General features: G+C 35.8%; 4 protein-coding genes across 6 annotated transcripts in view; 2 read left to right on the top strand and 2 right to left on the bottom strand.

Annotated features, from left to right (window-relative positions):
- The window catches only part of LOC149391598 (putative sucrose-phosphate synthase 1), a 64,313-nt gene that overhangs the window by 7,471 nt on the left and 32,722 nt on the right, over positions 1-24,120 (top strand). The gene's annotated exons all lie outside the window — the stretch shown is intronic.
- LOC149391603 (cysteine--tRNA ligase, chloroplastic/mitochondrial-like) lies at positions 11,319-15,161 on the top strand. Of its 2 annotated transcripts, none has more exons than XM_089621235.1 (9): positions 11,319-11,758; positions 11,856-11,919; positions 12,437-12,598; positions 12,698-12,868; positions 13,550-13,831; positions 13,935-14,060; positions 14,242-14,445; positions 14,515-14,616; positions 14,712-15,161. In XM_089621235.1, exons 1-9 carry the CDS (start codon positions 11,394-11,396, stop codon positions 14,955-14,957), a joined length of 1,722 nt encoding a protein of 573 aa, XP_089477361.1. In that variant the 5' UTR covers positions 11,319-11,393; the 3' UTR covers positions 14,958-15,161. The 2 variants fall into 2 exon arrangements, with proteins under 2 accessions (XP_089477361.1, XP_089477362.1); XM_089621236.1 differs by having other exon boundaries at positions 11,558-11,758; positions 11,852-11,919.
- Positions 15,638-19,167, bottom strand: LOC149391602 (hydroxyproline O-galactosyltransferase HPGT3-like). The gene is made up of 12 exons (XM_089621396.1): positions 18,843-19,167; positions 18,662-18,725; positions 18,381-18,430; positions 18,090-18,286; positions 17,878-17,938; positions 17,711-17,783; positions 17,333-17,456; positions 17,140-17,227; positions 16,729-16,779; positions 16,540-16,611; positions 16,037-16,149; positions 15,638-15,937 (listed from the first exon to the last, which is right to left on the bottom strand). Exons 1-12 carry the CDS (start codon positions 18,968-18,970, stop codon positions 15,915-15,917), a joined length of 1,044 nt encoding a protein of 347 aa, XP_089477522.1. The 5' UTR covers positions 18,971-19,167; the 3' UTR covers positions 15,638-15,914.
- On the bottom strand, positions 20,908-23,299 carry LOC149391601 (ER membrane protein complex subunit 7 homolog). Its single transcript, XM_089621332.1, has 7 exons — positions 23,090-23,299; positions 22,915-22,958; positions 22,315-22,423; positions 22,039-22,102; positions 21,811-21,927; positions 21,599-21,707; positions 20,908-21,323 (listed from the first exon to the last, which is right to left on the bottom strand). Exons 1-7 carry the CDS (start codon positions 23,188-23,190, stop codon positions 21,226-21,228), a joined length of 642 nt encoding a protein of 213 aa, XP_089477458.1. The 5' UTR covers positions 23,191-23,299; the 3' UTR covers positions 20,908-21,225.

Below are 24,120 nucleotides of genomic sequence, written 5' to 3'. Positions count from 1 at the left end.
TATACGGTTATTTATGTAATTTTAAAAATTAAATTGGTATTTTTGGAAATTTTAAGAAAAAAATGGGTTACTGTAGTATGAACAGTAAATTGAGGGTTTTGCTTTATATATATATAATAATATAGAGATTCATATTACAAAAGCAGAAATTATAAGAGAATTGATTTTCATCAGAGGGGTTCTGATCCGCTGAGGAGGGTTGGTGAGACCCACCTGTATTAGGGTATCAGCGGACTGCTCAAATTATAATAGTTATCTCATTTTCAACTTTGTTTCTCAAAAAAATTAGAATTAATTCATTTTTTACCCTCTGGACTCGTACCTCGATTTCATTTCACCTCTGGACTCGGAATTGTTGCAGAACTAATCTCAGAACTTAGACACGTGTTACAACTTGCCACTTCCGTCAGTATTTGGACGTTAAGTTTAACTTTTTGATGACGTGGCATTATTTTAGAGTATTTTCTATTATTCTAAATACTTTTAAGATTTAAATATTATTATTAGATATATTAATTATTAAATAAATAAATATTTCATTTCTTCTCTCTCTCCTCTCTCTCTCGGCTCTCTCTCTCTCTCTCTCTCTCTCTCTCTCTCTCTCTCTCTCTTATCTTCTCGCGTCTCTTTCTCTCTCTGAAACTCCTCGGTGTCCTCAGCAGAGTCTTCTCTGTTGGCACACTCAGCCATGGCTTCTTCTTATTCTTTCTCAGCTCTCAAATCGTTCTTCCATTTCTGACCTAAAGCTCGAACCTTTACTCTTGTCTCTCCAATGGCGTCGACGCCGCCGCACTGCTCAATCACGGCCTCGAAGCCGTACCAATCGCACAACCACCACCACTTCGCCCAAAACCCTAACATCAAGAACCAGACCCGCCACGCCCACCCATGGCTCGCCACACAGAAGGTGGTCTCTCTCACGAAGCCCTCCCAGACTCCTCCGACCCGACCCGAAGCGACTCTCCGGTCAACCAACCCTTTCTCGTCCTCTCCGAGGGCTTTTAGAGCGTCCCTTATCTTCGCCGCTTCCGCGTAGTTCTCCTCCGCGATCGCCACGCTCAGCTCTCGCTCCAGCGCCGCCGGGTCCGGGTCCGACTCTGACCGGGCCTTTGCCGACCACGATGACTTTGCATCGGAAAAAAAACGACGACAGTTAAAATATGAAGAAAGTGGCGATGGGATAAGAAGCGGGGATGGGGGTCTCAACTGGGTCTTCGTTTTGTGGGGCCACCGCGGTGTGCTCTCGAAAAAGGTGTCCTATCTTCTTCTCTCCCGAATGCTTGAGCTGTGACGTGGCGGGGATTTTTCGGACGAAATGGGGTGAAATGTTTTATGGCTCGGCTTGATTTGATATCTGTGAGCGAGCGTTTTCCCTGGTAATGTCGGAATGATACTATGAGAGTCACCAACCACTGAGGTGCAAAAACCCCTTTCTTATTTTTATTTTATTTTATATTTGTTTATTTTATTTTTATATTTGGAACGGTTCGAAATACACAGAGGTCTCTTTCGAGTCCGTTAATTGAAGAATCGAGCTTCAAAGTTGGAAAGTACAGCGCCGAAGAGAGGAATGAGAGGATTTCCAAGTATAGAGCGAAGAGAACTCTCAGAAACTTCAACAAAACTTCAGGAAAGAAAAAAATGCAGAGAAGAAAAGAAGAAAAAAGGAAAGAGAGAGAGAGAGAGGAGAGAGAGAGAAGAAATGAAATATTTATTTATTTAATAATTAATATATCTAATAATAATATTTAAATCTTAAAATTATATAGAATAATAGAAAATATTCTAAAATAATGTCACGTCATCAAAAAGTTAAACTTAACGTCCAAATACTGACGGAAGTGGCAAGTTGTAACACGTGTCTAAGTTCTGAGATTAGTTCTGCAACAATTCCGAGTCCAGGGGGTGAAATGAAATCGAGGTACGAGTCCAGGGGGTAAAAAAAGAATTAATTCAAAAAATTATTCTGATAATATTATATTTTTTGTGTGTATTATGTTATGCCGTCATTTTTCATACGAAAAAAACGACATTAAAGACGGGCGAAATGACCAAAAAACCATGTCCCCAAAAGAATTCTCGACCCCCCAAGAGGAACTCCCCATCCCCAAATGAGTTCTCGACCCCCAAGAGGAACTCCCGACTCCCTAAAGAAACTCCCGACCCCCCAATGGAATTCTCGACCCTCATGAGGAAATCCCGACTCCCCAAAGAAACTCCCGACCCCCCCAAAGGAATTCTCGACCCTCAGGAGGAATTCTCGACTCCCCAAAGAAACTCCCGACCCCCCAACGAATTCTCGACCCCCAAGAGAAACTCCCGGCCCCCCAAAGGAATTTTGGACCCCCCAAGGGAATTATTTTCAACCAACTCCATAAGAAACCTCAAGGAGTCTTGGAGCCCAAGAAACAAAACTCCTATAAATACTCTACTCATCCAAGGGCAAAGGGGACAACCAATTCTAAGAGAAGAAAAATACTACAATTTCTCTCTCTTAAAATTCACTCAACACATACCCGCAAAAAAATGCTAGAGTTATTCCACATCTCTCACCTTTGATTCAGAAAAACACAAAAGATGAATGATCTACTTCCTTTCTCTCTAGAATTGAAGAAGAATTATTCTATCTCTCTCTCTCATATTTATTTTCACAAACAAATGCTGAAATTATGTCACATTACATTCCCTCTAAAAAGGTGTCCAATAACTTGAGAAATCCAATTCTCATGTTCTTCACTTAGTAAGAGGAACATTTAATTATATATCACCCTTTGTCTTCTATTTCAACTAAGGAAAAGGAAGATCACGACAAACCACACCACCCACGTCGAGTCCCCGAAGGTCTCCACCACAGTCGTAATGCCACGAGATATCCCTGACCCGTTACGATCCATTCGGAGCCATAGGAGATTCGATGCATGTAATCCAAGATCGATACACGTCGCAAGCTCGAACCCCGACACGTGTCTCGTGAATGTTGATAAAAAAAATTCCTTAACATATTCCATTTTTTCGTCCTCGCTTAAAATAATGAGTTCCTTTTTACACTCACCAATTCACAGATGAATTTGTTTTGGGATTATTCATAAACTATAATTTTCTCAATAGTTTAGGACCAAAAATCTAATAAATGAAAATCAATTCAAACGTATAATTTTTTTTATATGTGTTTGTACAAAAATAACATTAATGAAATATATTTTATTTTTCTTTTGTATAAAAAAAACGATTTTTTTTTGGAAAATCCGAAGAAAAAAAAAATGGTTTGAAAAATCTGGAAATCATTTGAAGATTTATTGATATTTTGTCTTTTTATTGACATGAATGTCAATAAGTCTTAAAATAATTCTAGAAATTTTTTTGAAGATTTATTGACATCGTTGCCAATAATTTTTTTGGATTTCAATAAATTTTTATACCAAATTCTTTGAAGATTTTAATTAGAGAGACGAAGACCTCATTTGGTATGTAAAATGATATTTCATTAAGGGTACTTTTTGAACAAATGCATATAAAAAAATTATACATTTGGATTAATTTTGACTTATTAAATCTTGATCCTAAAGTATTGAGGGGGTTATAGTTTATAAATAATCCTATTTGTTTTCGTGGAAACAAAATAAAGCTTTATGTTATAGGTATTGAGTACAATCTTAATAATTTTTAATCTAATTTCAACATTACAAATATCAATGTATAACTTTACTTATTAAATATGTTGTCGTTTGAAATGCAACAAGTTTTAACTTTGTCGTTTCAACTGAAAGACAATACAAGCAGTGTAAGAATTTGATATTTGAACATCCCAGGACCAAATGTTTTTATGCTCTATTCTATTTTGTGTTTGTTTTTAAATTATTTTATTTTTGCTAAATTATGTGTAAATATATGATATTATTATGTAAAAGACATGAAAAAAAAGTATAAAAATTTATCAGTCTAAAATAGGGACAAATACTATCAATTTTTCTAAGAACTTTGTAGAGATTTTTTCTGTTTTTGTTTTAATACATAATTTAGCACTTGATAATAAACAGAGAAGAAGGAATTTGGCCATATAAGCCTCTTAAACGTTGGTTATTGTGTTTTAGCAAACATTTAGTTAATTTTTGGTTAATGGCCAATCAGCCTACGTGGCAAAAAATTTAACGAATATTTGGACTGAAATGCCCTTATTAATGGCGCTTTTAAATTGTTAATTTAGACAGTTTAATTCGAAATTTGAAATGTACGCAATTGGCAAGTACTGTTAGGTTTAGTTTTTTTGGTAAGCAGTTAATGCTTTCCAGATTTCATAGATTATGTTAGCGGTTTTTAAGAGCAGTTGTATCTACTCGTGCATGGCAGATTAGATTTACAGTTATTTCGCATTATATAGCAGTTATTCCCTAAATTTATAACATTATATTCGAATATATTGTAATTGTCCGCCAAAATATTTTTAAAATTTGGATGCGAGATGGATATGAACTGAATCGAACGAGCTTTATTCTCTGGACATTTGATTATACAGCATGGAGGGGGGCTCTTCTTTTTCGCTCATGAAGTCTGGTAATATTCTCATCACCAGGTGCCCATTTATTCTTCATTTGATATATTTACCGATCTTTTGTTTTTTTTTTCAGTTGAATTATATGAGCAACAATGTCAGCAATCGAAGTCTGAATTGTCGGTTAATCCTAATGAGGATAATACGACTGCAGACATTATTATGTATGATGATTCCGACTTGAGGAATTTTCCAATGAATTTAGAAATGAATGTTAACAATGTTTTTAGACGCAAAGATGTTCTACAGACGGCTATTGGAATGATTGCTGTTCGCAATAATTTCGAGTTTAAGGTGTTCAGATCAAATAAAACTCGATATTGCATTGGATGTGCGAATGTTCATTGTCCTTGGAAGATGAATGCCTCGGTGTGCAAGAATTCTGGATTGTGGGTTATAAGGTCATTTGTTAAGGAACACACGTGCTATGGACAGTCAATTATTCACAAGAATAAACATGCCTCGTCCGTTCTTATTAGCCAATGTGTGAAAGATGACTTTAGGGGTCCTTTGGCCAATCAAATAACCCCATCTGGTGTTGCTGAAATAATGAGGTCCCGATTTAATGTGGAGGTTTCTTATTATAGAGCATGGAAGGGACGTAAAGAGTCTTTGAGGGATCTACGTGGTGATTTTGAAGAGTCATACAGTCATCTACCACTTGTTGGAGAAATGATCAGAGAGAAAAATCCTGGTATTTACATTAGCTTTTGTAATATTCTCAGGATATTTACGTTGTGCATGTTTGTTAATTGTATCTCAATTTACAGCCGATTAACAACGACCTGTTAATTGACATTTACTGCCATGTATTATTTACTGTTTCAAATGTTTCAAATTGATTTACAGGATCATATACGGTGACTGAGTTAGAAGCTGATGGTACTTTTAAGTCTTTTTTCCTAGCATTTGGAGCTTCTGTACATGGGTTTCAGTATTGTCGTCCGGTAATATCGGTGGATGGCACATTTTTGAAAGGCAAATCATATGGTACCTTACTATTGGCTACGGCTCAAGATGGGGACAACCATTTATTTCCGTTAGCTTTTAGTATTGTGGATTCTGAAAACGACAAATCTTGGTATTGGTTTATGAGTCATATTCGAGTTGTGTATGGTGTTAGGAAAGAGATGGTTTTTGTATCGGATAGGCACAAGTCAATACAGAAGGCGGTTAATGCGGTGTTTCCGGAAGCTAGTTTTGCCATATGCATGCAACATCTATGGGGTAATGTGAAGGCCAATTTTGGTAAAACATATATCCAGCCTCTTTTTTATAGATGTGCTAAAGCTTATACTGAACGAGAGTTTGAATATTGGTTGAATATACTCTCTAATAACAAAAAAAAAATAAAAACGTATCTTCTTCAAGCTAAGCCAGAGTTGTGGGCTAGAAGTAAATTCCCGGGAAAGAGGTTTAATGTCATGACAACAAACATTTCTGAGTGTTTGAATGCTGTTTTAAGAGAAGCTAGAGGGTGGCCGGTTGCATGTCTTGTTTTGAGCTATAGAAGTTTAATTCAAAATTGGATAAACAAAAAGAGGGAGTTAATTCCTAAGATGCAATCAGGTCTGACCGGAACTGGTTTTAGGATGCTTTATGAATCGCTTGAAGCTTCGAGGTCCATGAATGTAAGTATAGTTTATTTTCTGTGGTCTGTTAATTACTCTTTTATTTACGACTTATTTACATTGTATGTTTCAGGTTAATGCCATTAACGACAATGAGTTTGAAGTTGTTGATGGAGCAATTCGTCGTGTTGTTGATGTTTATCTGAGGACCTGTACATGCTGTTATTGGCAACTTGAAGAATTTCCATGTTCTCATGCGTGTGCTGCTTTATATAGGAAAAATTTACGCCCCATTGATTTTGTTCCACGTTATTATACTCAGGAATATTTCTCAGCCACTTATGAGAAAGATGTCTTCCCAATTTCTCATGAGGGGGACTGGGAGCTACCAGTTGATACTCCAGTTATTAAGCCTCCTATTCCAAAACGTCAAGCTGGGCGCCCGAAAGAGAAGAGGTTTCGATCGAAGCATGAAAGACTTCACCCGTATAACCATCGTTGTGGCAAATGTGGACAAATTGGTCATAATAAGAGGGGTTGCCAAAATTAGATTAATTTCTTGTTAATTTGTTTTGATTATGCCTTTAAATGATATGGTGGATCAAGCCTTGGGTTTAGATTATGTCTTTCAGTATTTGTTATTTGATGTAATGTTAATTCAGATTTGGAGTACATGTTAATTGTTTTGTATTTCAGGATGTGATGTAAATGATGTTAATTTAATTATTCTTGTTAACAAATAACATGACAACATAACCAATAGGCAACATCATTACCAGTTTACAGTTCAATTGAATTTCTACTAACATGTTTTAACATATTTCTAAATAGTAATCGTAATGTAGTGAGCTTATCTTAGTTAAATGTTGTTAATTAAAGCTTTTAAACGTTATATTCTCATCTGGAGTACACGAAAGTGTTTTATTATTTTGAACCTGCTTTGTTAAATTACGATCACGTTAATTAATAAATATGTAACTTTTAATATGACTAAAAAACTAATTGACAATGTCAACAGATATCTACATGTCATATATGTATTACTTGTAAACATGTACTTTCAACATTTTTATGAATAGCTATTGTAATTCCATAAGTGGGCATTAACAATAATCAGAAAAATAGTCATAACTATTAACAATAAATTGCTAAAGCTGTCAAGATACATCTTCAAAACACTATATGTTCCAGTGTGAAGACAGTGTAAAAGTGTTATTGCACTCAAATTACAACCCCAAAATACCAAAAGTACGATTGTTAAGACGAAAAAACAGTAAATAAGCTAAATTCCTAAGTCAAAAGAGGGCTGACTTAGTGGATCGTCATCGGTATTGTCTTTGTTGTGAACTGAGCTGTTTCCACCAGGTATGTCGTTTTCGTTCCTCTTCTTTTTAGTTTCAATGATGTAAGGAGAAGTTGTGAAGACCGATTTTCTACATGTGCGTTTGGGTCTTGATGGTACTTGCTGTGGAATTGGCACTTTTGGTGAAGATATTTTGGGACGTGACTTAGTAATGTTTTCCTGCCAAATGACAACAATTAACTTTGATATAAACTGCATTATTCAACAATTAATGGTTTTAAACATACCTCAGATTTTCCTTTCCCTACATTATTGGATTGTGGATTGTCTTGAACTTTTTTTGAATTTGTAGGAGTGGTTTGGTTTGGAAGAGCAGTTGTTAGTGTAGGCTTGGCCACTGGTTGGCCATTTTTCCTCAAGCGTTTGTAAACGCGACTGGGTAAATCACTAGGATTGGGCTCCATAACTTGAACAACCTGTGGACGTTGTCCAAATTTGTAGTTGTTAGGTAAGCTACTCAAGACATCATTTACGGTAAATACCCAATCAGCTTGGAGTTTCTGCAAGTCGTCCTGTCACAAGTTATGGTCAGCTTATAAATTTTTTTATTACTTCATTTACATATACTTACAGGACTATAACGAGCGGCCTTTTCTCCTAACAGTGGTGATATATCCTGATAAGAAGATTTTTGAACATTCAGTAAACAACAACCTGAATTTAGTCAACTACTAAACGAAATTGTACCATGGTAATTTCTTCTGTGGCAGATGTCCCCATATTCCCTTTCTTTTTTCGTAGCATCTGCATAAGAATAGTGATATTAACATCTTGTTGTTAATGTATTCTCATATTAATTAAAGATTACCATGTTTGTTAATGTTATTTGAGTGGGCTGTGCCGTTGTTGTCTTGTTTGCGAATTGAACCTGTAAATGATTCTCAAATTAGTGTATATAATTCATTTTGCAATAATCTATATTGAATACCTCTTGCTTTGTTGGGATTCTGACATGTGTTGTTTCCTGAACATTTGTTCTTTCTTCACTTCTGGTTGTTGTAGGATTTGGTGTTCTCTCCTATGATTCATGTTTGGTGATTAGAATTTCCAATCGCAGATTATTAATGTAATTGATTGTAAAATCTTACTTGGTTAGTTTCATCCGGGACATCTGGTTCTCTGATTATCTCATTGGGTGAAGATTGCTTTGACCCCTGTAAATTGAGTGTTAGTTGATGGCTAATTTACAACCTGTTAACTAATTTACCTTATTCTCTTTGTCTGGTTTTGGTGTGGCGTCATCAGAATTCTTTTGGATGTATGCTTGAAACAATGCCATTAATGTGTCGTATTTATCATGAGCTTCTTCCACTCGGTGCTTTAAGACTTCTATTGTTTGGAGAGCTAGATCCAATTTCTCGTGCACGTCCTCTTCTGGTCTGTTTGGCATTTCAGCGTAAAAGTGTGATGAACTGCTAGCAACACCTTTCCCCTTGTCAATCGGTTCGTTTATTGGCTCTGGATTGACAGCGTCTACACGCTCGATGTACCCTTCTGCCATTTCCTCCTCTGTTGCGTTTAGTGGCTGAATACGTACCTAATACAATAAAAAGTAATTTACAACAACGGACGTATAATTTTCATCCTTCTTATATCTATTATATTTACCTGGCTGTTGTTGAATATATTCTTTAGGAGATCCTCGTATTCTGGACTGCAGCAAAAATTCCATTTAAGCAGTCGTGGCATGCTAAATCCGGTTGTTCTTGATGTGTATCCATAGTATTCAAAATCTGGGATGACCTCAAACGCCCATGCAATTAACGGATGTAGGAATCCGTCGATGTTGAATCCAGTTCTCTCAGCAGCGTAGCTTTTTGATCTTTTTAAAGATTTGCATAATGCATTGTAGCTTATTGTACCCCATGGATATTCCTTGAACAAGTTTGTGTTGGTTACCATTTTCAAATGTTCATCCGGAATTTTTGCCTGCCTATCCCGTGGCAGTATCATAGTCTCCAGAATAGCCAAATTGATGAGTGCTACCTTGTCCTCATCGTTTCCACCAAATTTACTTTGTAGAAGCCCAAGTAAATATGGTGCTCGCTGAGTCCCAGCTACTTTGAAGTATTCATCCTTCAATTGGTTGTTGGATGGTAGCAGATTTTGAATGCGCGGTACATTATCACAGTTTAAACCTGATAATAAAAGAATGACAGGTTAACTGTAGTGATTAGTATTTACTAATTATTTATGATACAAAAATCTAAAAAAATTGAAAGTAACCTGAAATTATTTCAAAATCGTAAATATTGAAAACCAATATGTTTCCACCGATGTTGAAATGGAGCTCTTCATTTTTCCCAGATTCCACTTGACTAAGCACAAGTAAATGTGCAAGTTTTTTTGGGTACACATCTCCCCTAAGGTGTTGTAGATGACCAAACGGACCTCGCTCGAAAATTTCCATTTGTTGTTCAGTCTCGATGATGGACATAAGGCTGTTAATGACACTGAAGGATGAATGTACTATTATTCGCTGCTTCATGTCCCAATTCTCTGGCTTCACAATAAGTTCTCCAATCTACATAAGGTGTGTTAGATGTCAGCTACTGTAAGGACCAATCAACAGCCACTGCATAAACTTATTACTTTTCTATCACTTTTTGTTTTTACATACCAGTTCATTTACAACAATTAACAACTTTTAGTTTTGTCTATTTTCCAATTAGTTATTACACTCAGGCTTTACAGTTATTCACATTAGTTTTCATATATTAACTGTAATTGAGAATGCACTACTGTTATGTTCTCTATTAACTATTCATTAACTCGTTGATATTTACAGCCATTAACTATTCCATTTTCATCAAAAAAACAGACTTTAACATATTCACTTTACAAATCATTTATACATGTATTATCTAAATTGTTGCAGTCTTGTTGTTTTAGGTATTCACAGTGTAGATAAATACATTGTTAACATACCTTTGGTTCTTTTATCTTTCGTCGTGGTGACTTCATCTCTTTCTCCTTGTTATCGGCATTTACCTTCTTCTTCATAGGAGACGCCTTCGCCATCTGCTCTAATCTGTGTAAAAAAGGTTATTCACATGTCACACATCATATCTGTTAATTTATCGCTTCTGTTTTGCTTATTTCCAAATTTAAATGTATTGGCATACTGAAATTCTAAATATATCTAACTTTGGTGGATCTTGACAGATTAATAACATGCAGACATTTTTAATTTCTCAGAAATTTTTTAAATTTTTTGTTATAGATTACCGATTTCTCTTTTCATATTTTTAGATCGATATTCGTTGTCGGGAAGTGTAAAATATCTATGTAAATGGAAAAAAAAAACTGGTATACTTTTGGAAATACCTTTCTTCGCCGACGGGGTTGATGGTCTCGCTGATATGTTGTTATTGTCGCCCACAAATAACCAGACTTTGAGCGTATGAAGTTTTCGTCAATAATGGGTTTCAAAATTGGGGTTGCGTGTTTCGTATTTCGTCTGAGAGGAAGATTGTGGGAATCGTGGCATTAATGACTGAGTATATGATGTTCCTCGATTTCGGGGACAGTTACTATTAATATCCGATTAAATGTATTTATTTTTCATTAACGTTTGGGCGGGAACAGGTAAGGGTTTAATGGTATTTTTAATTGTGTTAATAAAGATGAGTGGCCATTTACACAAAATTAACCAAATGGTGGCCAAATCCAAATTGGATATAACTTATGTGGCCATTTAGCTATATAACCCGAGAAAAAAAAAAAAAGTCTAGTGCTTCAGTGAAGAGATATCGACACTTCATAATTGTCGTTTATCTTACACTCCACCAAACGACTCGTCGTTGACACTGTACATCAGTTCAGGACTAGAAATTCGTTATCGATAAACTCACAACACAAAAATCTCCAGAGAGACCACAAGAACAACGTTTTGGGTGGCACGAAAAAAATGAGCACACTCTTGAAATGTTACAAACCCTTGTCCTCGTTCTCCTACACAGCTCGGACGATTCGACTCAGTAGTCCTCGCCGAACTCACCCCTTGTTCTTCAAGCCCATCCGATTCCGATGCCTCGGCTCCTCAGGCGCGTCACCGTCGATCGCCCAGAGTCTTCGAGGCAGCTCCGCCGGAAAAGCGACAGAGAATTCGTCGTCGTCTGAGCTCTGGCTCCACAACACGATGAGCAGAAAGAAGGAAGTTTTCAGGCCGAAAGTGGAAGGAAATGTGGGAATGTATGTCTGTGGAGTCACTGCTTACGATCTCAGTCACATCGGCCATGCTCGTGTCTACGTCACCTTCGATGTTCTATACAGGTCTCATATATGCATACATGTTTTGGTTTATACTCTCTGTGGTAATTCATGCCCTTTTTGTATGTTAATTGGATGGTTTTTGTTTGGAATTAGGCAGATATCTTAGGCATTTGGGGTACCAAGTCTGTTATGTCCGCAATTTCACCGATGTTGATGACAAAGTAAGTTCATTTCACTCAGGCCATGTTTGTGACCCGGATTTTACGATAGAAAATGAAAATTTGAAGGAACATTTTGAGCGAAAATAAAAAATCTCTACTGTGTTTAGAAGTCAATAAAAAATTTATGTTTGGAAGTTAGAAAACTATGAGGGAAAGAGAATGGATTTTCATTGCATATGAATTTACTTGGATTTTCGATTTACAAATTTTTTCAGGGAAATGAAATCTCAATTACATTTTTCCTGAAATTTTACTCAATCGAAAGAGCACACAAAACAAGAAAATACAATGGATTCGCATTTTTCCCCCTCGGAACGTATGATCAATGATCGGTTACAAATTTAGTCATTTATTAGAATGGGGTGTCGAAAATATGTTTGCGTTGGTTTCTGAGCTGGGTTAAGTTGGAGAAATATGTTGGTTGAGGAAAAGGGTTCGATGCCAAATACCAATTTCTTTTGCGACATTGGTGTGGCAGGATTAGCATAGCTGAGTCTGCGATTTTCGAATTCTGTAGATAATTGCTAGAGCGAACCAGTTGGGTGAGGATCCGATCGGTCTGAGTCGGCGATTCTGTGAAGAATTCAATCAAGACATGGAATCTCTTCATTGCCTCCCACCGTCCGTGGAACCACGGGTCTCGGATCACATGCCACAAATTATTGATATGATCAAACAGGTAACCGAATATGAGATTTCTCACCATTGTATATCGATACATTTTGTTCTGTGTTGATTTCTCGTTTTTATCATTTTTGTTTGTTTATTTATATTGCAGATTATTGAGAACGGGTATGGCTACGCAGTCGACGGGGATGTCTACTTCAGTGTAGACAAGCTTCCAGAATATGGAAGTCTATCGGGTCGGAAGTTGGAAGATAACCGAGCTGGTGAACGTGTAGCTGTTGACTCAAGGAAGAAACACCCTGCTGATTTTGCACTATGGAAGGTAGTGACTCACAGCTCTTGTCTAGCTTCGTGCAAATCATAAGTATTTGAATATTTTAACATTAGATATAGGAAGAAATAAATAAGGTAGGAGCTCTCACACATGGGTAGTTATGGAGGGCAAATATATTGGGAAAGTGTCTAATAAGAATCTAGCGAAATAATATATTGGATGAATCATATTATGATAGCAGAGGAGCTTTCTCGCTCTTTTTCTGTCTCACGAAATTCTAGGATATTAGTTTTACAATTTTTATCAGATTCTTTGAGGAGAATAAGTTTCTGAGTGCTTATTTCATGATAGTCTCGGGGTTTGTTTGGAACCTGGAAAATTCAAGTGAAAGTGAAAATTTGAAGGGTAATACAAATAGAAAGGAAAATGGGAGGAAAAACCAGAATCTTGTGTTGTGTTTGGAAGTTATAAAAATAACTATATGAGAAATTGAAGAAGGATAGTGAGAAGAGAGAGAAAAATGCCCACATGTACAAATTGGGATTTGGATGAATTTCATTTTCCACCCGATTTTCAATGGGAATTGGAATCTTCACTTTAGTTATACATTTTATCTCCCATTTTCCTTTCTCTCATATATTTCGTCAATCCAAACAATGCAAGGAAAATTTCCCTCCAATTTTTCTGGCTCCAAACACACCCTAATGAGCATTTGTGTATCTTTTGCAGTCTGCTAAGGAAGGAGAACCGTTCTGGGAGAGTCCTTGGGGGCCTGGGAGACCCGGTTGGCATATCGAGTGCAGTGCGATGAGCGCTGCTTATCTAGGTCACTCTTTTGACATTCACGGCGGAGGAATGGACCTTGTATTTCCCCACCACGAAAACGAAATCGCTCAGAGCTGTGCTGCGTGTGCGCAGAGCAACATAAGCTACTGGGTACACAATGGATTTGTCACCATCGACTCCGAAAAGATGTCCAAGTCCCTTGGGAACTTCTTCACAATTCGACAGGTAAAACAGCTGGGAAATATTTTGAGCCGTAGCTCGCTTGCATGGAATGAATTTGGTATTTCGGTTTTCTGATTTCGGAATGTTGTGTATTTGAATTTTTCAGGTTATAGACCTGTACCATCCACTTTCGTTGAGGCTTTTCTTGTTGGGAACCCATTATCGGTCTCCCATCAACTACTCCGATGTGCAGCTCGAAAGTGCTTCTGAACGTCTTTTCTACATTTATCAGGTACATTCACAATCTGGTCAAAGTAATATTAAATCGCATCTACTTGTAATGTCTTCTATACAAGTAGGTGGTTGAATCAGAAATCATGAAACCATGGATATATCAGTCTTTCAAAACGTGTCTCAATATTGCGCTTTTTACCTATGGTACGTCTATGAAGTTCTGCTCTACCTTGTCACAGACATTGCATGATTGCGAGAGTCTTCTCAACCAACATGATGTGACAACTCTGAGCGATTCCTTGTCTTCTTCTACGGTGGATGAAATTGAAAAATTTCAAAATCTTTTTGTGACTTCAATGTCCGATGATCTCCATACTCCCGTCGTTTTCGCCGCACTATCTGATCCGTTAAAAACCATGAACGATCTCCTTCATACGCGCAAGGTATTTTCTCGTGGACTTAAAACCATCACTCACTAGTGTTTTCCTTATTTGGGTGTTTAATTTATGCAGGGAAAAAAGCAAGCTCTACGTGTAGAATCACTCGCGGCGTTGGAAAATATGATTCGCAGCACGCTTCATACTCTAGGGTTAATGCCTACAAGTTACTCCGAGGTACTAAATCCGTTTTCCCATTTAACATTGATCTTTATAAGCTTCTTAGCCGATTAGATTGTATAGTTCTCTAACTATGGGCTTCGATGCCACAGATTTTGCAGGAACTTCGGGAAAAGGGCTTGAAGCGGGCCAAATTAACAGAACACGAGGTGCTGCGTAAGATTGAGGAAAGAACCAAAGCGAGAACAGAGAAAGAGTACGAGAAATCGGATATGATCCGGAAAGAATTAGCTGCTGTGGGCATTGCTTTAATGGACAGCCCGGATGGGACTACGTGGAGACCAACAGTCCCACTTGCTCTTCAAGACCAGTTTACAGAAACCCAGATCGGATCATAAGTTTTCCAATTCAATACCATCAAGGAAATAAGAATTTCCCCCTTCAGAATTTCTGAAATGAAATGGTGTTTTTTTTACGTTCTGGTCGTTCAAGCTTATTTAAGACACCAACTTCATGTTTAGCACTTTGGCTGATCTGTTGTAGAAGCACTTGAAAATTTTGATTTGGTAAATGGAGATTAGAAGTCTATCTCTGGACTTCTTTATAATTACTTATTGTTAGAAATTCCAGATTGAAAGTGAATGAACTAACCAGTGTTTATAAAAGTCATAGATTACTCTTCTCATTACTAATTATTTTAAAATGGAATCTCACGATGCTTTTACATGATATCAAAACCCATTAAAAGCCCAACCGATATATCGGATCCAATCATCGAAATTCGGTCCAAAATGAGCGAACGTACAAAAGTTATGGGTTGCTCTCATTGCCAATTGTGATATGGAACTCCAACTTATAAATGATTTGTGCACTTTTTATTTATTTACCTTTATTAATTAAAACTCCAAAGTCGCATGCAGAGTCCGTTCCATTGTTCTTGTAATAAAATTATTACCATATGCCAGCATGAAATATGAGATTTTTCTATCCTAGTATAAATTCAATTATTACTCCAAAACAAGCTTACTGCTCTTCGTCCGACAGCAATGCAGACAGGCTAATAAATTCAACGAGTATATATGATAAAACATCAACTTGACATTAAATCATACAAACTTTTATACAACCAAACCAAGTGACAGGTGAATAATGTTTTAAAGCCCTTAAAAAAAAAGGTTTCGCTGCGTGTATGTGTAAAAATTATGGCATTCTAATGACTAACTCTTTTGCTGCAACTCGACACAACACCATGTAAATAGAGGAGCCCATGTTTGAATATTTGATCTGCAACCCCGAAAAAGTATCCCGAATGGCTGCCCTGTGAATTAGCTATCCACATCACACGCCTTTGGGGTTTAGGCTAGAGAACACACCTTGTCTGCAAAGATTGTTGAACTTAAAGCCGTCAAGATGCGAAATTATCAACTCAAAACAAGAGCTGTATCTATAAAGATGCGAGCGGTGATTTTGTATTGACCTTGTCTAATGCTACTACAACAAAGGCGATTGTCGTCAATGTAAGTCGTTTGGAGGCCCATCATCCATGATCCTATTGATGTATCATCGTGCGCGTAAGTCTTCAAAGACGCACTGCATCAACATCAAAACAAGATACACAAACCTACCAAATCAGCATTTACACTGTTACATTTCAAAAGCTGAGGAACATTTAAAATAAAAAAATAAAAAAATAAAAAATAAAAAAACTCAGTCCATGGCCTGTGTTTTATTGATCTGACGGTATTGTTGTCTTGGTGGTTTATCGATTTATATATGATCTATGACTCGCTCCAATATTTGCATCGACATTGAAATGAACACCCTAGTGGATTACTCAACTGGTTTGTGAAGTCTATGATCTCCATAGTCAACTTCTCAAACATCGAGGAAATCTAATAAGAACATGCTATAGAGCATCGGTCTAAATAATTACATGATAAAAACCGTATTCCTACTCAATACAAGGCATTAAGAACAAACCTGTTTACATAAATATACTGTGCCAAGTTCTTCGAGAGAATCACTAGCTGACCAGACGCGTGACGGAAATACCTACACGAAAGAAAAAAAATATCATCATTTATTCAAATATATGCAATCGGATATAAAACACTTGACAAATGTTTATAAAGCAAAGTACAACAATAAGAATCATAATCATCCACTTACGATTTCTCATCGCCAAATTTCCACCAGTCGGGTTCATACCAAGCTTTTCCTCTGAAATCATAATGAAAAGCTTAAATTACCACCAACTTCAAGATCAATTATCATGTATGTTCACATCATAAATGCAGTACAAGCGCTCCATGAAACAATCTGAGAAGATTGATATCAAGGGAAAGTAGTTCTTTCGTGAATGGATCATGATGACCGATAAGTAACTTAGTATGCATTATTAAGTTTCTTTAAAAAAAAAAAAAAAAAAAAAAACTATGTGAATGTTTTTGTTTTTGTATCATAGTACAGACATGAGAATCAAAACAATGTGGATTAACATAGTGGTTCATGGGTCATGATGACTGATACAAAATGTTCACACAGTGGAGATATGGTTAAGACAAACAATATATCACATACTCATCAGAAACCACATCCCCTGACTTCATACAGCCAACATATGAGCTGTTTTGACCACGGCGACGTTCAAGAAGTCCTATTAGCCCCTCTGAGAGATGAAAAAAGGGGAAAACTATGAGATCAACGATATGATCTATAAAGTTTGCGTCACTTGAAAGAAAGATAGAATAGAATGAGTGATTAGGAGCTCAACCAAGCTCAAGGTCGATATTGTCGTCTACTTTAACATAAAACTCCGCATTCCAATTTTGAACGGCTGTACTGAAGAAAAACTTTGCTTTCTTGGGCAATTCTTCTTGAGCCTCCTCGTGATCTTCCTAATACCAATAAAAAAAAATTGATGCTTTGCGGAAAAGAAAGTTACTACATGTACATCAACTTAAGACTAAAACTATATCCTTCTTTCACGAAAAAAAAAAGTATAAATAAGGGGACGGTTCCATTATACTGATAATTACATAAACATCACCAATTAAGAGAAGAATATGGTTTTTATTATTATTATTATTATTATTATTATTATTATTATTATTATTGATATTTGAATCGAAGATGAAATTTTGAATCTTACAAGAATCAAAAAATCTTTTGAAGAACGATTTTCCTCAACGATGTTGCGATCTAAGCTGTCACCCCGATTAGGGCTGCCACAAAGCAAAAGAAAATTGTAAAATAATGTTACAAGGAAGAGTGACCATGGAATCACATAACGAGAAGGATTCAAGTTTGGGAAAAAACCTCCGACCAATAACAAAACGAATGACTACTCCTTTTTCCTCGAGTTTTTTCAAAGCCTCGCCTGCAAAAGCCACAAAGGCGCTTCTGTTATAGATCATATCTTCCTCTTTTCTTTCCACTCTAACTTAATGCTTTCCAAATCACAATAGGTTTAATATAAGAATATAACATTCTAATCTGAATTACGCATATTACAAAATTTATCAACTGACCTCTGGGCATCCAAGATCCTCTAAAAACGTTTCTCTTCAGCCGACTGCCAAATCCGGTATAAACTCCAATAACGGCCAAAAGTTGGGGAGACGAAGAACTTGAAGACCCACTTTGTTGCAACTGGCTTTTCAAATACCCTTGACTCTTTGCCAAACTCAGATCCATCTCAACTTCCACAATCTTCCTCTCCAGATCTCTAAACAAAACATCAATCCATTCCAAAAGTATTTTATACACGACTTCAGAAAATAGATACAATAAAATGATAGGTAAAAAAATCGGGAGCTTACTTGCATCTTAGGGCTGCCAATTTATCTTCAATTGAAAGAACCTTGGGTCTCTAAGAACAAGAAAACAAAGAGATTCACACACACACGCACACAAAGTTTCATAGATAGACTGATTGTAAAAAGACAATTAGACACAATTTGAGTCACAAACTCATTTTCTAACTTCTTATCATTCAGCATTCAGACTACTAATCGTAGAAAAGAAATATTTACACAAAAAATTTCGAACTTTGCATAATAAAAAAAAAACACAAATTGCGAAAAAATAAGTCGAAACAAACCTGGCCAACGTTTTTCTGGAGAAGCTCAGTTAGTACCATTCTGTTTTCAGCGTCTTGCCAAAGCCTGAAATGTATTGAAAACAGCACGTCAAAGAATTACAACACAAACAAACACAACAACGACGACAGTGAATCAGATATTTTCCGAGGAACCAAAGAGGGGAGAGAAGGAGATAGAAACCTTCCGGCGACGTAGAGCCAAGCGACGCAGGAAAAGAGAGCCATGAGCATGGAAGGCCTCGAAGCCTGAAGAGGCTTGGATCTCCATCGTCGATCGGACTTGGAAGTCGTCGTTGGCAAACCCTCCATTGGGGATACGAGAATTCAATGGCGACTCAACGCCGAATCAACCAATGTTCTTCGCTATGTAGATCGTTGGTCACACTCACACCACACCACCTACGATAAATTAGGCGCTCCTAGATCTCTTCTTCTCTTTTTCTTTTTCTTTTCTAACATTTTAATGATGTAGCTTGCGAAGGAAAGTTTTTTTTTTTTTTGGCTCGGACTTTGAAGGAAAATTTGAGAAAGGATAACTACTGTATATCAAAAGAAAATTTGAATTGATAAATGAAATGAAAAAATTATACAAATAGTTATTTGAAAGTAATTTATTAGCAAAATAGTCCAAGTTTCAAATTTCAGCAAAATAGTCAAAATTACGTTGTTAATTTTTTTTTACACCGGTATTAAATTATTTGACAATTATTTGAAGCAATTTATTACTTTCAAAAATATTAATCTTATAATTAATCTTATTTTTAAAACTTGATTAGTTCATATTTTGGCTATTCATCTATTTAGGTAAACTTTAGCTATTTTATAAATCCTTAACTTTAAATCGGTTATTTACCCAAATCACCATTGATAAATATAGGTGGCTTCCAATTTCACATTATCGTGGAAGATATAATTAATTTTAGAAATTTGTAACTAACTAAGTCATCTTAATCTTAACGTTTGGAATTTAACCAACATTTAGAAAGTTATGGAAAAATAGCCAAATGTATGAGGTGTCAGAAATAAAAAAGAAAAATAAAATTAGTGGGATTCTTAAAGTTTTGATAAAAAAAATGTTTGAAAAAAAAAAAGGAAATAGAGAGTGACGAATTCAAAATTAAAAGAAAGAGAAAGTGACGAATCTAAAAAAAAAAACCGTTAAATTGATTTAAAGACACTTTTAGAATTTTAACCAAAGCGTGGTGTTAAACTTAAAATGAACATCGTTTATGTTCTTGCGGATAGTAAGCAAATAATCTCAATTTGATATGCTAGCTTTATAGTAAAATGACAATATGAAAGAATTTCTGAAGTTTGACCTTAACTAAATATGCCTCAAAATGATTTATAACCAATAAAAACTCGATGACAAAAAAAAACTAGAAGTTTGTTTATAATTTATAGCGCAAATATAGTAGAGCATGTTGATGGTAAAATATCATATAATTATTATGTGGTGGTTTGATTTTAGAGGCAATTAGATCGGTAGTTTAATAATCCACTATTCTTTTAAATAATAACTCAAATTTTTATTTTATTAAGAAAATAATTTATCAAGTCGAAATTAATTAAATTAACTATTCAATTAATTATTAACTAAACACTTATTTTAATTAACTTCGATCGGATTGGTTATTTTCTTAATAAAATGAAATTTATACTAAATTCTTAAAAGAAGGTAAAAATAAAAATTGACTAGTTGCAACAAATAGTTGTTGATTTTACGGAATTATTGGTCACCGAAACAAAACATTGGAAAATTTTAAAAGACAGTCATCGACAAATATAAGTTATCGGCGAAAATATCACTTGTCAGTGAAAATCCGAAAAATTGCTTAACAAACTACTAGCAAACAATTATTGTCACTTGTTATTTTTATTGTTCTTTAATTTCGATACTTCTTTTCTGATACCGGCAAATTTTCATTTTTCAAGACAACAAAATAATAGAAAATTGCCACCAATAATCATCGCTAAACTAATGTAGGCTATCTCTAAACACTAATTAATGATGCACCTAACGTACGGCACAGCTAATAACATCTAGAGGGGACCATCAAGATCTTTCTTCAAGAGATTGATACGTTTGAACTTTGAACCGAATTTTACATCCAATGTTATCTCCGCTTTCTGGTCTCTGTCCGCACAGTTAACAAGTTCAACTCAAAAGGTGTGTAGTATGATCTTGATGCAACCGAATCACCCGGGAAAAACAAGGACATAAAGAAGACAAATAAAGAAGAGAGTGAAAGTAAACATCTCAGCCACAGATTAGAAAAATAGTTATAAAAAATGTCACGTCACTAAGATAATCAGATCTCTTTTGAGGTTCATTCCCAACCAACTATAGTATGGTTACAATCAAGGGCAGGACTGAAGCCTTTAAAGCAAAATCATAAGACCAAAAAATGATGTCAAAGTCAACAACTAAATAATTCCTCTCCTTGGAAGTTTTTTTTTTTTTTCCTGAACCGGTCTGTGATGTTTTCGGAATCCTCTTTGCCTCCTAATCTGGAAGAGCACGACTAAGCCTTTTGAGCTTCTCACTTTTTTTTCTTTCTTTCCTAACTGCTTCTTGTGGCAGCCCCAGGCATGATGTTGGCCAGAGAAGGAACCCCTTGGCCTCTCATTTCTTCCTGTGCTCGTCTAATCTCTTCCGGATCTATTACCAACACACAAAATCAGTATCAATTCGCAGAAACAGCATGAATTCTTGAAACAAAAAATGTACGAGCAAACACACGAGCTAAGAAGAGTCTACTAATTAATCAACAGCGTAAATGCAAATTTCAACACATTGGTTTGGTCTACGCTAATCCACCCAAAAACAAAATTGAACACATGATAAAAAAAAAAAAAAACCATCTACAAGTTGCGATCAGAGTCATGAAGAAATCTATTCAAAAGAAGAAGATAAAAAGGTGTATGAGTACTCACCCATGTTCTCAACTAATTTGGGCATTATGAACATGACAAGCACCATAAAACCTATCATCAGTCCCATTGGGCTTTTCACAAGAGACATTATTGAGAATGGTTCCCTGATCTGAAATCAGAAGGAGACAGGGTAAGAGAAAATCAATGGAAAAGTACAGAAATCAACACAGTAACAAAAGTTGAATTTTTTTTTTTAATCTTATCAAGGAAACCTCATAATAATATTCGTCTTTCAATGGCTCCAGAACAAATTCATTAAGTCCCCTTCTGGTCTCTGTCAGTGCTGCTTGAACCTTGCCTGGGTTTCTGGCACTAACATCAACTCTTACCTAAAGGTTATCAATACAGAGAAGAGGGAAAAAAAAGGTACTTATATTAACAGCAATGTGATACTAAAAAGAACATGAGAGGTTCAAATTGACATGTGAAAAAAATCCTACCGGGGAGAAGAAATATCCGATTGCCGCAACTTCAATAAGATGAGTCCCAGCAGGCACGTTATGGCTTAAAAAAAAAACAAGTTAAGGATTGTGCCCACAAGGTTTTCTTGAAAACCGAAAAAGAATCCAAATCACTTGAAAAACGATGTAGAGCAAGACTTTTTTTTTTTTGTATATGTATAGTCCATCGGGAAAAGAACCAAGCCTATAGAATTAGAAACTGTTAAGAGATAACGGCCAAAAACAATAATTCGCGTAAGAACAGTTATAGGATACAATGAAAAAAACCCATCTGGCCTCAAAAAGGTGACCCTTTGCCCGCCATTGAGTAGAACTTTGATATTTGATACTTTCCCAGGAAGACCGTATCCTTTCAACCCAAAATCTGTCAAAAAGCTAGTCATCAATAGTTTGCACAAGCCAGGAATGAAGGAAAACTGAATCATGTGAGAATGCTGTAAGGTACCTAGGAAAAAAAATCATGAAATGCCTGCAAAAGATTTTTTTTTTCTTCAAGGCTTCATGGTTTTGTTTTAGCTGTAACAATTCTTAACTATTCCATCTCCATTAACACTTTTTTTTAAAGACTCGAATCCCTTGTTTCTATCGCATATAGTGCAACACTAGACTTATTTTACTTATAAGGAAGTCTTAACTTACTTGAGTGAAGGAAACGTGACAGATTACAATCCTAATTGACCACACATCATGATTAACATCGCAGCCAAATTCAGAAATCCAACACTTCCTATGCAATATCAGATCATAGGCTTTTGACCTACACTTAATCTTAATCAAGTACAGTTCAATTCTAAAATTAACAGAAGCACTGACAAAAGTCAAAATAATATAGGTTTATATAGGGAAATCACGTACTCGGGATCTTGACTCGGCCATGGATTGAAAAACCTTCACTGGATCTAGAGAGTGAGACACAAAGAAAGAAACGATTGATTTTAGAAATTATCAAAATTGAATCGAAAGATATTGCAAGTCCATTTGGCGGAGAGAAACCAAGTGAGACAAATTGGATGGAATAGAGAGATCGTACCCAGACGAGGCAGCGAGAGAAGGAGAGAGTAGAGCGAAGCATAGCTGTACGAGGAGCACGAGAATCACCGGTCCGGATCTCCAGCTCATCGTCATCGCCATAGCTCGGTGGTGGATTTCCAAAATCGCAAGAATTTCTGGTTTGGTCCTTCGTTCGCTCAATTCTTCTTCTTGACGGCGTTTGGGTGCCACATTCTAGTGTTACGCACCTACGAGACTTATTTTGGTGACGGGAATCATAACCGTTCACTCCGTCTCGGGAGTGTAAATTTTCATTCTAGTCCCTGTCTAGTTATATATCTCAAGTAATTCCTAAATAATAATAGTAATGTGATGAAAACCAAAGGAAACCAAGAACAATTTTAATACTAATGATTCAACACAATTTTAAGTGGGAGAGTAAATTTTTTTGGAAGGTAATTGGGATTTTACAACATACATCACACGTCCATTTATAAGAAATTGGAGGTGAACAAAGTCAATAGTATTAATTGGTACAATACCAACAATAGAAAATGAAAAAAATAGCAGTTAATTACAAATCTTGATTATAATGAGCAAATTATATTATTCATAACAAATAATAATTTATCATGTGATATTTTTATAACAAATTTTTTCCAATTATGATGATCTAGAGAAACTGTGGGCATTCGAAAAGGATTGTTCACGGAATCGGATTTCTAGTACCATTTTGATTGTATTCATCAAACAATTTTGTTTTTTTTTGCTTTATAGTAGGCTCCATTTTTTTATTATGTGAATACAACGTAATTTATTTTCTAGTACCATTTTGATTTTATTCATCAAACAATTCTTTTTGTTTAATATTAGTCTTCATTTTTTATATATTATGTGAATAGTATGCATTTAATCGAACATAACGTTTCGTTCCGGTTTGGCCAGATTTATGGTTGGGTCTTAACGTAATTCTCGTTTCGATCGCCAAGATTTAATCTAGAGCCTTCATATAAAGTTGAGTTGAACGATCAGCAAAATCGAAAGGGAAAATAACACATTTATACCCTGTGT

The sequence above is a fragment of the Urtica dioica genome, chromosome 7 (genome assembly GCF_054948205.1).
Source record: "Urtica dioica subsp. dioica isolate 48M chromosome 7, U.dioica_male_clone48M_v1_H2, whole genome shotgun sequence".
NCBI classification, from domain to species: domain Eukaryota; kingdom Viridiplantae; phylum Streptophyta; class Magnoliopsida; order Rosales; family Urticaceae; genus Urtica; species Urtica dioica.
This window is presented reverse-complemented; position numbering and strand designations above follow the sequence as displayed.

Bases quoted from the DNA above. Each gene is read 5' to 3' on its own strand.
- LOC149391603 (XM_089621235.1), top strand. From the start codon at position 11,394: ATGAGCACACTCTTGAAATGTTACAAACCCTTGTCCTCGTTCTCCTAC. The intron at 12,599-12,697 runs GTAACCGAATAT...TTTATATTGCAG, and splicing joins TTATTGATATGATCAAACAG to ATTATTGAGAACGGGTATGG. The intron at 14,061-14,241 runs GTACATTCACAA...ACCTTGTCACAG, and splicing joins GTCTTTTCTACATTTATCAG to ACATTGCATGATTGCGAGAG.
- LOC149391601 (XM_089621332.1), bottom strand. From the start codon at position 23,190: ATGGCGATGACGATGAGCTGGAGATCCGGACCGGTGATTCTCGTGCTC. The intron at 22,103-22,314 runs GTATCCTATAAC...TTTTTTTTTAAG, and splicing joins CCAGATGGGTTTTTTTCATT to CCATAACGTGCCTGCTGGGA. The intron at 21,324-21,598 runs GTGAGTACTCAT...TGTTGGTAATAG, and splicing joins CAAATTAGTTGAGAACATGG to ATCCGGAAGAGATTAGACGA.
- LOC149391602 (XM_089621396.1), bottom strand. From the start codon at position 18,970: ATGGAGGGTTTGCCAACGACGACTTCCAAGTCCGATCGACGATGGAGA. The intron at 18,431-18,661 runs GTTTGTTTCGAC...TCTTGTTCTTAG, and splicing joins TCCAGAAAAACGTTGGCCAG to AGACCCAAGGTTCTTTCAAT. The intron at 17,939-18,089 runs GTCAGTTGATAA...TGGCTTTTGCAG, and splicing joins AGGATCTTGGATGCCCAGAG to GCGAGGCTTTGAAAAAACTC.